The sequence below is a fragment of the Crotalus tigris genome, unplaced genomic scaffold (assembly GCF_016545835.1).
Source record: "Crotalus tigris isolate CLP2741 ecotype Arizona unplaced genomic scaffold, ASM1654583v1 scf7180000017800.2534000, whole genome shotgun sequence".
Classification (NCBI taxonomy): domain Eukaryota; kingdom Metazoa; phylum Chordata; class Lepidosauria; order Squamata; family Viperidae; genus Crotalus; species Crotalus tigris.
The window spans coordinates 2162506-2175737 of NW_024096645.1; the positions used below are offsets into that span (position 1 = coordinate 2162506).

The 13232-nt window shown below is 37.5% G+C and overlaps 1 protein-coding gene across 3 annotated transcripts in view; it reads left to right on the forward strand.

Annotated features, from left to right (window-relative positions):
* The first annotated feature begins 245 nt into the window (after positions 1-245).
* Positions 246-13232, forward strand: part of FSIP1 (fibrous sheath interacting protein 1) — a 51992-nt gene continuing 39005 nt past the window's right edge. For 2 of the 3 annotated variants that reach the window (XM_039342664.1, XM_039342663.1), the window contains exons 1-9: positions 246-340; positions 2201-2332; positions 2582-2741; positions 5239-5337; positions 7585-7763; positions 8637-8730; positions 9329-9424; positions 10340-10461; positions 12159-12266. In XM_039342664.1, the coding sequence (XP_039198598.1) occupies positions 2207-2332; positions 2582-2741; positions 5239-5337; positions 7585-7763; positions 8637-8730; positions 9329-9424; positions 10340-10461; positions 12159-12266 (984 nt within the window). In that variant the 5' untranslated portion in view covers positions 246-340; positions 2201-2206. Of the gene's footprint in view, positions 365-2200; positions 2333-2581; positions 2742-5238; positions 5338-7584; positions 7764-8636; positions 8731-9328; positions 9425-10339; positions 10462-12158; positions 12267-13232 lie in introns of all 3 variants that reach the window. The other variant, XM_039342665.1, reaches the window with a different exon arrangement.

Sequence of the window (13232 nt, forward strand, 5' to 3'; positions counted from 1 at the left end):
TGTAAAAGAGACCTATGTAAATAAAGCCACGAGATTGGGAGTGCAAAAGTCCGGAAACACCCCCCCCCCAACTCATTTTGCTCTCTAGTATCTGTCCAGAGTGCTCCAGCTCATTTTTGGTAACGAGCCCGTGCCTTTTTCCGTGCAGCGACGACGCCAACTAAACCGTTGAGCGTGACCTGCAAAGCGTCCAAAAGACAGCGTTTTAACTTCCGCCCTCAGTGGTTGCCCTACTTCCTGTTTCCGCTCGCTCCTGTGGGTTGCCATAGCAACACAGAAGCTGGGCCGCTAGTTGCTGTTTCTTTATGGAAATTGTTGCTTGTTTTGTCTGCCTCTGGAGGTGCATTTCTAATGTTCTTTCGGGGTATGCTAGGCAGAATGTCGAATGTAGCTTATCTTTCCCCCCTTTTTTGGTCTGGTGGGGGGGAAATTATCTTTTTCAGTGATCGTTATGACGAACCTTTTGCGTTCATGATCGCGTTGGATAGCAGTACAGTAGCAGGAAGCCCAATATCAGTCTTGTGTGTTTTGTTTTGTATTTGTCTGTATTTACAGGCAGTACCAGAATTAATTCCTTTTCTTCCAATGGGGCTTACTCCCAAAGGAATAAACACGGGCTTCAAAAGATGTCTCCCCCCCTCGCATCCATTTTGAGACATATTATTTATAGTTACTTTGGACTCTTGCTCAAATTTTATTGATCTGGATCTTTTCTTATAGCTTATTTGTGCAGACAACAGATGCAATAATACACTGGCATTGAAAGTCAAAGATGGAAGAAAAAAAACCTCTGATAATTTACTACTTTTCTATATAGTCTAAACATTGGGACAAAATGTACAGTCAATAGCAGGTTAACATGTAATGAAATTATGTAAAAATAAATAATATAAATAAAATACATCTACACTGTGTAAAATATCAATACAAACCAGATCTATTAGTTCTTGACTGCAATGATTTTAAGTAGTTTATTTATTTATTAGATTTTTATCCTTCCTCCATTACCTTATAAATAGCTCAAGGCGGTGAATATACCTAATACTCCTTGCTCCTTTCTATTTTCCCCATAACAACAATGCTTCATGGCTGGACTGTTGTAGTAATTTACTGGCTGAACTTCCTGCTTCCACTCATGCCTGAATACAAAACAATGCTATTATGGTTGTTTTGGACCAAATAATCACAGAAATAATAATTTCTAAATATTATTTCATTATCCTATGACTGTCCCAATTAACCACACAATGATAGTAAAGCAACCAGTATTTTATTTTGCAATGGCAAATATGTGCCTGACATCAGATAGTGAAGTACCCCTAACATCAGTAGCCTAAACACATATGCTAAAGAATCTGCAAATATAATTGTGTTATAGTTTCTATGATGAAATCAGCCTATCTCCAAAAATAACATTTTTTACTATTGATGTTTGGCTTTCAAGACTCCCCCTAACTGTCATGAACCTACTTAATATATATATTTTTTAATCTAGAGATAGTCTAACTGATATTGTCTCTGTATTCTCTAACAAGAGCTATTGTTGGATCTGTTTGTAGTGGCAATATGGGAAAGCCACTGTTGTACAAGGAGTTAGTGACATATTTTGATTTTTCCTTCATATCAAGAAAAGTGTAGAACAGGGGTCCCCAGCCTCTGGTCCATGGACCAGCATCGAGCTGTGACATGCCAGAAACTGGGTCCCATAAACAATCAAAGCCCCATCAATGGGATGCAGGCAGCAAACAAAACCACACCCCCTCTGGTCTGTGGAAAAATCTCTTTCCACAGAACCGGTCCCTGGTGCCCTAAAGATTGGGGGCCTCTGGTATAGAAGTTTAGAACTCATTCTGAGCTAGCCTACTGGATTTTTTTTTTCTTGCTTGCTGAACAAAGGAGAAGGGGAAAAATCTTCACGTAACTTCAAAGCTGTGAAAATCTCAGATTTTTGATTCCCATCCCGAAGTTATGTGCCAGCCAGTCAAGGTCAAGTCTTGCAGTCTCCGGACCATAGCAGGGCCAGTGGTTTTGTCAACAGAGTATAAAATAATATCCATTCATTTTTTTGTCTATGAAACTAAATCACTGATATAAACTGCAAAAGTAACAAGATAATTGAAATTCATAACTGAAAATGAAGCTTGCAGAATTTTAAAAATAGATTGCATATAATTAAGTTCTCCTTTTCTAATCATTTAAGGCTACAATGGATATTACAAGAGGAAGTCTGGATGGAATTTCAAGACCAGCCTCTAACTCAAGAAATAATCATGGAAGCAAAATTTTAAATTCATCTCTGGAGATTTTAACACCAGAATCCGACCAGTCTAAGGTAGTTACACATTCTGCTCTGTTACTTGTTCTGCTCTCTACAGACTTTTCAAAGTTTTGCCTAGAATTTCAGATGTTTACTGCAAGCCAGTAGGTAAGTGAATAATTACATGCTTTATTTAATTTTTTTGTACAATGTCAAATTTGAGGATTTTACCCAAGGATGTTAGTTATGATAATAAATCAGGACCCTTGGATAAAAAGTTTGATATGCTTGTTAAAAGTTTTCATTTTGCGCTATCATTTCTAGGTTGATTTTTGCAATAATCACATAGGGGAGAACTCAAAAGAAAATTATGATAAAAATGGGGACGAATATAAAACTCAACAGATGAGTTTCTCAGAACAAATATCTGAAGAAAAAACTGGTGATTTTCAACTGATGGTACAGCATACAAATCAGATGACAGGTATGGCAAGCGGTATATGATCAATATAACCTTAATCATATTTATGTAGAGTAATTGTATAATAAAACCTATAAGAAATATATTTAATGTAATAATATAATGATATAACTATATAAATATCTTGTTTATTGTGGTTCAAAAGTGACTTCCAGGGAAAGAATGCAAACTAAATATATCTCCAACAAAGATGAGCTGAGCTGAGAGATGTAAGAATCAGCCATCATGCTCACATCTGTAGTAAAGCCTTTTAAAGGACATTCAGTTTGCAATCTTCACTTTTTAATTATTTTTTTAAAATTGCTTACTTACTATTATAAAGACTGTTAGAGATCTTCGAATGACAAGTTAAAAAGCCACCTAGTGAGTTTACTTCTCTTCTTCAGCAAAAGAAAAATTAACTATAAGTGTAGGAATTTAAAGAATTGGAAATAAATGGCAAAAAGCTAAATAAGATTTTGATCTAAGAAAATTATAAATGAATTAAGGGTCCAGACAGCTTTAGACATTGAGACATGAGAAGGGATTAAAAATTCCAGGCAGCAAAGGAAAAGAGGGGAAAACACCTGGAATCAAAATCAGAACATTTTGTGGGATTTACAAAATGGTACAAAATGCTATCAAAAATGGTTCAGGGGATTTTCAAAGAATGGGACCACACATCAATAGCTACAATATCAGAAATGAAGTCTGCATCTATGGATAGGCTACGTCCAAAATATATTAAACCTCATGCAAACATTCTATAACCAGAAATAATGGATAATAAAAAAAGTGTGGATTATAATGCAGAGAAGGGAGTTACAAATGACAAGGCAAGAGAATAATCCTAATAAGAATTTCTAACTGGATATATAAAAGAAACAGATGGAAGCTTTGAAAATCAAAGTGGAAATATAAATGACTAACTAAGACAATGACGTGTATGACTTTTTACTGGATTTACAAAAGAGATTTGTTAAAACCTTGAAGAAACCTCTGCAGAAAATCCAAATTCTACAACAATATATGAATTAAAGATCAGGATTGTTAGAACCAAAAGAAAAGGAGTATACAGTTGATTGGTTTGATCAAGATTAAAATAAGACATATTTTATAAAACTCTAGTAAGCTTTATAAAAGGACTTCTTGCTGACACCAGGGCTGAAAAGTTGATGATTTATAGATTTGCTAATAGATATGGGATGGGTTATAGGAAGAAGGGATACTTGTTTGTAACTATATGGAGTGAAGAGTAACCAAAGTTTGTTATGATGTTGATTGGAAATTAATATTTTATATATTTCCTTTTCTTTACCTTACCTTCACTTTCTTTAGTTTTCTTTTTTTCACTTTTTATTTTTATTTTTATTTTGATTTCTTTTTCTAAGTTTAGTTTATGTTGTTCGTTTGCTACTGTAGTTAAGAACTTTAATAAAAAAATGAAGTTTCGGTGAATTACATGACTGTAAAAAAGAATAAAAGTAACTTTAACTGGCTAAATTAGTGCTTATGTCTAGGCCAGTGGTTCTCAACCTTTTTAATGCCGCGACCCCAACCGGTCGTAAGTCGAGGACTAACCAACTGGTTGTAAGTCGAGGACTACCCAACCGGTCGTAAGTCAAGGATTACTCAACCAGTCGTAAGTCGAGGACTTTCCCTGCCTGGGAGCACCGCACATGCATGGTGCTGCCCCCTGCGCTGGCTGAGGCATAGCTGGCAAGGGGCAGCGACGGCGCAGGGCGACCACTGGCTGGGCCACCAGCTGGCCCAGCCCAAGGGAGGTAAGGCACCCGCCGGGCCCCACGTGCTCCAGCAACCCTCCCTGTGCCTGCCGGCCTCCCACCCCCCACCCCTGGCCCTCTTTTACTTACATTTTTAGTAGTTGCTCAGCAGGGAGGGGTGGAAGCTTCCAAACAGCTCGCCTTCACTGCAGACAACTTGCAGCACCGTTTGCAGACTGGGGCTTTTGGAGGGCTCAGCAGGGCAGACAGCCTGGACAATTCCTATTGGCTTTTGAAAGCCAATAGAATTAGACTCTATTCAAGAGCGTCTATTCTATTGGCTTTCAAAAACCAGTAGAATAAAAGGGAGTAGCACAGCTAAGGAAAAGGGGGAAAAATGGCGGACTGCGTTGTTTGGTGACCCCCGTGAAATGGTCGTTCGACCCCAAATGGGGTCATGACCCACAGGTTGAGAACCGCTGGTCTAGGCTTTGACTGGGGCGTTGAAAGTTGTATAGTTCTTACTATAGCAGTTACATAATTTCAGATTCAACTGTTCTAGAATCTTTATAAAACATTAGAACAATGTGGAAAAATAACGGACAATTAATATAGAAATATAAGTGTTAACTCATAGATATAGATATTTGACAAGATTAAGGTCAGTGGACTGAACATAAGATTAAATAGTTTGTTCCAGATTGCAACCACCTTGGAGTAATTCTCTTTTACAGTTGGTTTGATTCTTTAATAATACTTTTAAATAGCATTTCTGTGCACTGTTTCTCTTTTTTCAGAATATTCTTCAAGTTCAGTGGATTCTGAAGATGACTTTGGTGAAAATAAACTCTCTTGCAGCAGTGCTTCACAGAATAAGCCAGCTGAACCACAAAAAGGTATTTATCTTTTGTACTCTTTCTTATAGTTAAGGTTAGAAAGCCACCTTAGTTTACAAGCATTAATAATTATGATGAGAAGGAAATGCAAGTTATTAAGTAGTGTTAAGTACAAGTCTTGCAGTTTTTAAATGTGTGTCATGAGGGTACACATTTATACAAAAGGAATGGAGATTGCATTATGATGCAAGGATGCTGTTTTTGTCATTTTGATGAAAGCTTCAGATTCTATGGGCATATCTGAGTTTTCTATTTTCCTGCGACCCTGATATTGTTAATTTAGTTTGGATACTTGAATACCAATTCCCTTGTGCTTGTTAATGACTGCAATAAAGTTCTCTGTTTCTGAGCTTTCTGTCAGGATGATAATCTGAATGATTATACGATATAAAACAGGAAGATGGAGGAAATTCTAGCGTTTATTTATTTATGTATTTATTTAAAACATTTATATAGCCATCCATCTTTCAGACAACTCTGGGCAGTTCTCAATAAAATCATTTAAAAATTGTACAATGCACTACTTAAAATTTAATTTTAAAAATTAAAACAAAACATTAACAAACAATAAAAATAAAAACCTGTCACCAATCCAAGCAAATATAACACTGCCTTAACTCCCAACACTTGGGAGAAAACCAGGTCTTTAAGGCTTTACAGAAGGCTAAAAGGAGGGGGGGTCTGCTGAATTTCAGGGGGCAAGATGTCCCACGGGGCAGAGACTGCCATGGAAAAGGCATGCTTCCCATTAGATGACAATGTTTGGGGGAGGGAAAGAGGAGTGTGCCCACCCTATCTGGCATGGCCTTAAGGCAGTGGTTCTCAACCTTTTTAATGCCATGACCCCAACCGGTCGTAAGTCGAGGACTACTCAACCGGTCGTAAGTTGAGGACTACCCAACCGGTTGTAAGTCGAGGACTTTCCCTGCCTGGGAGTGCTGCGCAGCCCAAGGGAGGTAAGGCACCTGCCGGGCCCCATGCGTGCCAGCAACCCTCCTTGCACCCGCCGGCCTCCCACCTCCCACCCCTGGCCCTCTTTTACTTACATTTTTAGTAGTTGCTCAGGGAAGGTGAGCTGTAACACCTTCGCTGCAGACAATTTGCAGCACCGTTTGCAGAATGGGACTTTTGGTGGGCTCAGCAGAGCAGAGACAGCCTGGACAATTCCTATTGGCTTTTGAAAGCCAATAGAATTAGACTTTATTCAAAAGAGTCTATTCTATTGGCTTTCAAAAGCCAATAGAATAAAAGGGAGTAGCACAGCTAAGGAAAAGGGGAAAAAAATGGCGGACTGCGTTGTTTGGCGACCCCCGTGAAATGGTCGTTCGACCCCAAATGGGGTCGCGACCCACAGGTTGAGAACCGCTGCCTTAAGGAATGGGCAGATGGGTAGAAATTCTTAAGGAAAGGTGGTCTTTCAGGTGGCCTGGCCCTATGCCATATAGAACTTTAAAAGTGATGGCCAGCACCTTGAGTTGCAACCAGGAAGAAATTGGAAGCCTGTAGAGACCTAGGCGCCCCTATTACTGTGTGTATTGCCTCATTCTGGATCAGTTAAAGTTTCTGGGTGGTCTTCAAGAACAGCTCCATGTAGAATGCATTGCAGCATAAATGAATGCTAGAATTTCCTCCATCTTCCTTTGTTATATGTATGTATAATCAACTGGGAGATGGCCAAGGCATGGTTGACTGTGAACAGGGACTTCCAGGCTAGGAAAATGTGTGATTGGTTCATTAGACAAATCTCTGTAAAGGCTCCTGGCCTCAGCTGTCACCTGCTCCTCAAGCAGGAGAGGAGTCTTAAAGAACCCCCCAAATTACACACCAATTCACACACTCCCGGGAAGTACTACCCTGTCCAGAGTCAAAGATAAGAGAATCATCTGGTCTTGGGGGGCCAAGGCACTCAGTCTTGCCAGGATTGACTGAAGCCGGTTGCTCCCCATCCTGACCCTTACAGCCTCCAGACACTTAGCCAGCATCGCCACCACACCACATCTGGTTATGGATGGACATCAGTTTATTTCATAAACGTTTGTATTAACAGTAATAGTTTTGAAACAATTTTGAGATTCATTAAGAGCAATATTTTCTTTAAAATATTATAGCATTGATGTTGTATTCCTAGTGGATTACTGAATAATATTCTTTATTTGATGACATTTTAGTAGATCAACTTGAAATGCAATAAAGAATATTTTTTGATGGAAAGATGATTTGATTTTAATAGTCACTTTTATATTTAAGAGACATTCAGGTCTGCAAACCTGGATGATTCTAAGGAGAAAGGTGTAGATCTTCTCATCCTGAAAGCAATAAAGAAGATGAAAAGGTTGGACCAGATATTGGCAAATAAACAATCCCAGGAAAGAGCAGTCAAAAAGCAAGGCAGAGAATTGAGAGCAAAACTATGGGAAGAATTTCAGGTTAGAAATCTAAAACCAGTTTCAGAATACTTCTATGAACCATCATTTATATAACCATAACATGATGATGAATTGCTGATTGTTTACATTGGAATTGCTTTTGGGTATATAAAAATCAGTTATCTAGTTCATATGTATTTGCCTTGCGTGCTGATTTTCTACTCAATTAAGCTGGCTATTGATTTATTTAGTAAGTCTGTAGACATGGCCTGGTAGAAGTTTATCTAGTTCAGCGGTTCTCAACCTATGGGTCGCGACCCCATTTGGGGTCGAACGACCATTTTACGGGGGTCGCCAAACAATGCGATCCGCCATTTCCCCCCCTCAGGGGGCGCGCCGTGCATGCGCACCGCGCATGGGGGGCACCGCCGCGCATGCGCGGCACGTTCGTATGACGGGGGTCGCCGTCACACAAACGTTGAGAAACGCTGATCTAGTTTGATAAATTATTGATACTTTTCATGAATTGCTACTGAGCAATTTACACAATGTATACAAATCTCTTAGTATAAAATATTTTTGTGCTAAATTTATATGAATTTACTATGTTGTAGAGTTCCTATGACATATATATATCATGAAGTATTTTCTGAAAATATTCTGCTCAAATCCTTTCTTATAACTTTTGTAATCTGTTGCAAAAAGTTGCAATTACCAAAGAAATTTTGGTGGCTACATAGCCCAATGATAAAAACATATACTTTAACTAAAAGTGTGTGTAAATCGTGTGGGGATAAAAACAAAGTGGTAAAACTTGCAGTTGTGTGTGGAAGCTCTTTAGAAACGTAAGGAAAAGTTTAGCTGTATGCATAAATATTCTGGGATGTCCATTTATCCTTATATGTACATATGTATTTAATTACCTGAATACAGTCTATGACATCCCGAAGTTCTTCAATAATTACTGAAGAGGAGGAAAACACTAGCAGATTTTTAGCTTTGAACTCACCATTATCAGGAACACCTGGTAAGAATTAAAAAAATAAATTTTTGGTATTAATTCTAATATGGGGCTAGCAACCTGCAGCCTTTGAACCCTCCATAACAACTTTCAGAACCTTCTCTGAAGGTGATTAATGAAAATTGGTGGCTTTCTTATTTTCCATTTAGGTTAGAAAACATTACATCTGTAGCATATGTTCTTTACATATTTAAAAAAAAAATCAGATGCATCCAGTTTGCATTGTTGTATTATCACTGTGGTTCATAGCATTCCCCCAAACATTGAGTGCAGCTTTTTGTTGTCAAAAGGTTGTTCACCCCTCTTATTTGATATATAGTAGCAAAAAAGGTAATTTGTCCTCTAATTCCAAACTCCTGCATTTCATATCGGTTGAGACTGGATGTTGTACCAGAACATATGCTTTCCTGACCAAGTATGTCTTTTATTTTTAAATTCACTTTGAAAATACAGGGAAAGTAATTACTGTAGCTAATTTGGTTCAGCTAATAATGTTGCTAAAGATCCCAATTCAGCAGCCTCTTTGGATCAGTTTAGATTCAAACTGATTCCTCACTTCCTGAATAGAAATTTTCTTATTTCACTGTATATGCTTCATTAACAGATCTTTCTGCTTGCGAAGATAATGACACATTTAACATATTTAAAACTCAGCTTCCTCCAGAAAATTATGAGACTAATGGGAGACAAACAAAGCGAGGTACAATACATTTTTGTTCTCCAGATACAATTTTAAAAAAACAACAAATGTGTGGAAGCATGCCTTTTGATTATATTGATGACGATTATTTTATTATTATTATATAGGCTGCATAAAATGGAAGCATTTCTTTTGCCTAAATGTTGGCCCAGCAATATTTAAGACGTAATACTGTAAAAACTATGTTTTTCTATTGCAAGTATTGTTTTGTATGAGCCTTCCCTCATAGTTTATTACATTTGATGTGAGATCAAAAGTTTCAATTTCATGTTCATTTCTATGTTCACTTTTAAGAATAAACTGGACAGCCATTTGTCTGAAATGGTATAGGGTTACCTGCCTGAGCAGGGAGTTGGACTTGTTGACCTCCAAGGTCCCTTCCAACTTTATTATTATTATTATTATTTACAGAAAAATGCATTTTGGATTCGAGAATGATTAGCTTGGCTTTGCATTTCACATTGGTTTTCTTTGTCTGCAATTTTGTGCTTGCTATTGCAATCTCTAGCGCAGTGGTTAGAATGCAGTACTGCAGCCTAACTCACTGCCCATTGCCAGCAGTTTGATTCTGAACGGCTCAAGGTTGACTCAGCCTTCCATCCTTCTGAGGTCGGTAAAATGAGGATCCAGATTGTTAGGATCAATATGCTGACTCTGTAAACTGCTTAGAGAGGGCTGTAAAGTACTGTGAAGTGTATATAAATTTAAGTGCTATTGCTATTGCTATCAATGAGTTTGCGGTAAAGCCTGTAATATTTTGGTAGGGAAAGTACTGAAAACATAGTTTACAATCTACAATATAGTAATGAAATAAAGAATTTTACATAAAATAGTAAAATGTAATTCAGAAATTTAATTGAGATGGATTTTTTTTTTCTATATTATTTGTTTCCTTCAATACTTTTTCTGTTTCAGTACCTGAAGGTGATTCAACTGATAGTGTAACAAGAAGTTCAGTGAAGAAAATGGAAAACACTTGGCCAAAAAGTGCAGCAAGCTTTAAAAAACCCTCAAACTTTGTTAAAAAGAACATAGAGGTATGTATTTAAAGGCCTTTGTTACAAAACATAGGATTAGAATTTTTTGTTAAGCTTTATCTTGTTACTCATTTAGAAAATTACCTTATTAAAAATTTCTCTACAGTTTATCTGAAATATATCAGAGATTAATGATTGGATTCTAATTGCTTTCAGTGTCAGGTTTTGCTGGAAAAGTAGATTTTTTTAAACTGCCATGTAATTATATCCACATAATAGAATATTCTCTCTTAATTGCACATTCTATTTAAAGTTGTTCTTATGCTATGTGACATTTATTGATAAGAATGTTTACAAAGTTCATTATAATTAAAAGTTATGAATGATGTGGTGGGAGCCACGCTGCCAAAAGATTTCTATGGAATTTATGTAGCATCTGGCACATGTAGTGCCAACATAAGTGTAAAGCCTATCGACTACTTATTCAGCAATCATTCAAAGTTACAACAGTGCTAAAAATAAATTTATGAACAATTTATGAACATTTATGACATTCTCAGCTTCCCCCAGTCATGTGATCTCTGTTACAATTAATATATATATATTGTCCTGCATCTGACCTGTTGTTTTTCTTTTTTTCCTACCTTTGCAGAATGGGGAGATTGGAGAAGAAGAGATTAGAAGAGAGTAAGCAGGCACACAATGGGGAATAGACATGAAAAATAATGTGCTGATAGAACTCTCAGAAAGATTGAGATATTCAGCAGCCATTGTATGCCCGTTTATTCTCTTCTAACCCTGAGCTCCATCGTGGTGCAGTACCCCATTGGGAAAGTAATTGATGACCACCAGTCAAAATTATTCCACTGCTTTTCTGCCCTCTTTCTCTTCCCGTGTACCAACTGCAACCCCTCTTCTCCCCTCATTGTCCTTGGAAAAAAGGGCCCTGCCAAGTAATTTCTGTGGGCAATCTCTTCTCTACCTCCCATCCTCCAGCAGAGAGAGATTGCAGTTGAAGGGATTAGAGGAGAGTACACAATGGTGAATACACAGGTTGTTTGCCAACTGGCTGCTGACATGAATGCATTGCTCTTTTCTAATCTCTTTCTCTCCAGTGATTGTAAATACAAATATTAATTTCCTTCTTGTTTATTATCAGGCACTGCAGTGAGCATTTTATAGGGCAGGAGATAGTTAGGAGGCAAACAAAAGCAGATGGTATGAAATTGGTTACTCTTGTCAGCTTCGACAGAAAGCTCAGTTATGATCATGTGATTTTCCACTTAGCAGTTGCATCACTTAGTGACCAATTTGGGAGTCCCAAATGTGGTTGATAATCTAGGACTACATGTATTTTACACACATAGCTAGTCCTCTTCCTTTTTTATTCAAAATGTGCTTGGTTCAAAAATGATTTGGAAGAAATGCTTTGGAGCCTATCAAGTGCAGCACCTCTACAATATTCATTTACTTTATGTAACCCATTTTTTCCACAGTTCCACATCAACCTGAAAAGAAAAGATGCTACTGTTTAAGGAATCACCCCTTAAAGTTGCAGCCTCTTTCTTCTGCCTTGGTCAGAAATCCGAAAAAAGCCTGTTGCTTTATTGAATTAGCAGAGAGATGTGCAAGATTGAAAGCACATCTTTTATCCATATCCACGAAGCATGCACAACTCTAATCCTTACTGATTTTCAAAAGACTATTATTGATCTCACAAAACTATCAATTTCCAAATTGCTTTCCTCTTTATGCAGTTGGCCAAAGATTCATCAAGCGAAGTTGTTATGCTAGATGAAGAAAGACAGAGACTATCCGAATTACTGAAAGATACAGAAAATGATAGTAATCAACTTCAAGCTGAGGTATGAACTAATAATATTGATTCAAAGCTCTGTGCAACCCAAATAATTCACTGTAGTGCTGTCTTCTTGGGCTTCTGCTGCTACAATGAGAAAAACTAATATGGTATTGTGAAGAAGGTATTAGCCCAGGATTGGTGATCCACATTCAGGTCTTCAATTGATCATGAAATTCACTATGTGATTTAGGGCCATTTACTCTCTTTCAAATTACTTCAGGAGATTGTAGGAGTTAAAGAAAATGGAAACGTATTTTGTTTTACCTTTGGAGCAAAGTACTTTGCAATGAATGTTCCAAATCTGCTGTGTTGCAAAGGAATAAAACTTTAATTTGTTTTCCTTCTTCTGTCAGAATGAAAATCAGAATGTGTTCCAACTTTTGGAAACAATGGAAATTTTCTTCACTTTTAAAGGCACCCTGAAATTTAACATGAGCAAGATACAAAAGCATGCATACATTGCATTTCCAAACTCAACAAACAAGCTCAAATCAGAACTGGTACTCTTTACATTTCATGCTCATAGTATCCAGTGCTTATACACAAACTTCAGCGATATACATGTAATCATGTACCTTTGTGTTTACCTGCCTTATGTAGTTCTATTCAGATAACATCCAATTTTCCTGTAATAAGCAAGTATCCTAGCTTCTGAGTTGATGTGGGAAATGGCATGAAGAAGGGAAGAGTCCTCTCTACACCTGAACCTTTGTCATCCAGGCATCATTTCCATCTATGTGGAGGCCTACTTAGAGTCTCAGAGCCAGGAGGAAGGAACCTACTAACTATTATTGTTGGTTATAAGAATGGAGCTAAGGGTGGGTGATAACTGACTTTCATTACAACTTAAGTGAATCTGGGATTTATATGCATCTTTCATGGGGCATAAGCCAGAGACTCATTCCAGTACAACTTGCTCAGATAAATCAATCATTGGTTATGAGTATGATCCAGTGAGGGATAGAACCCG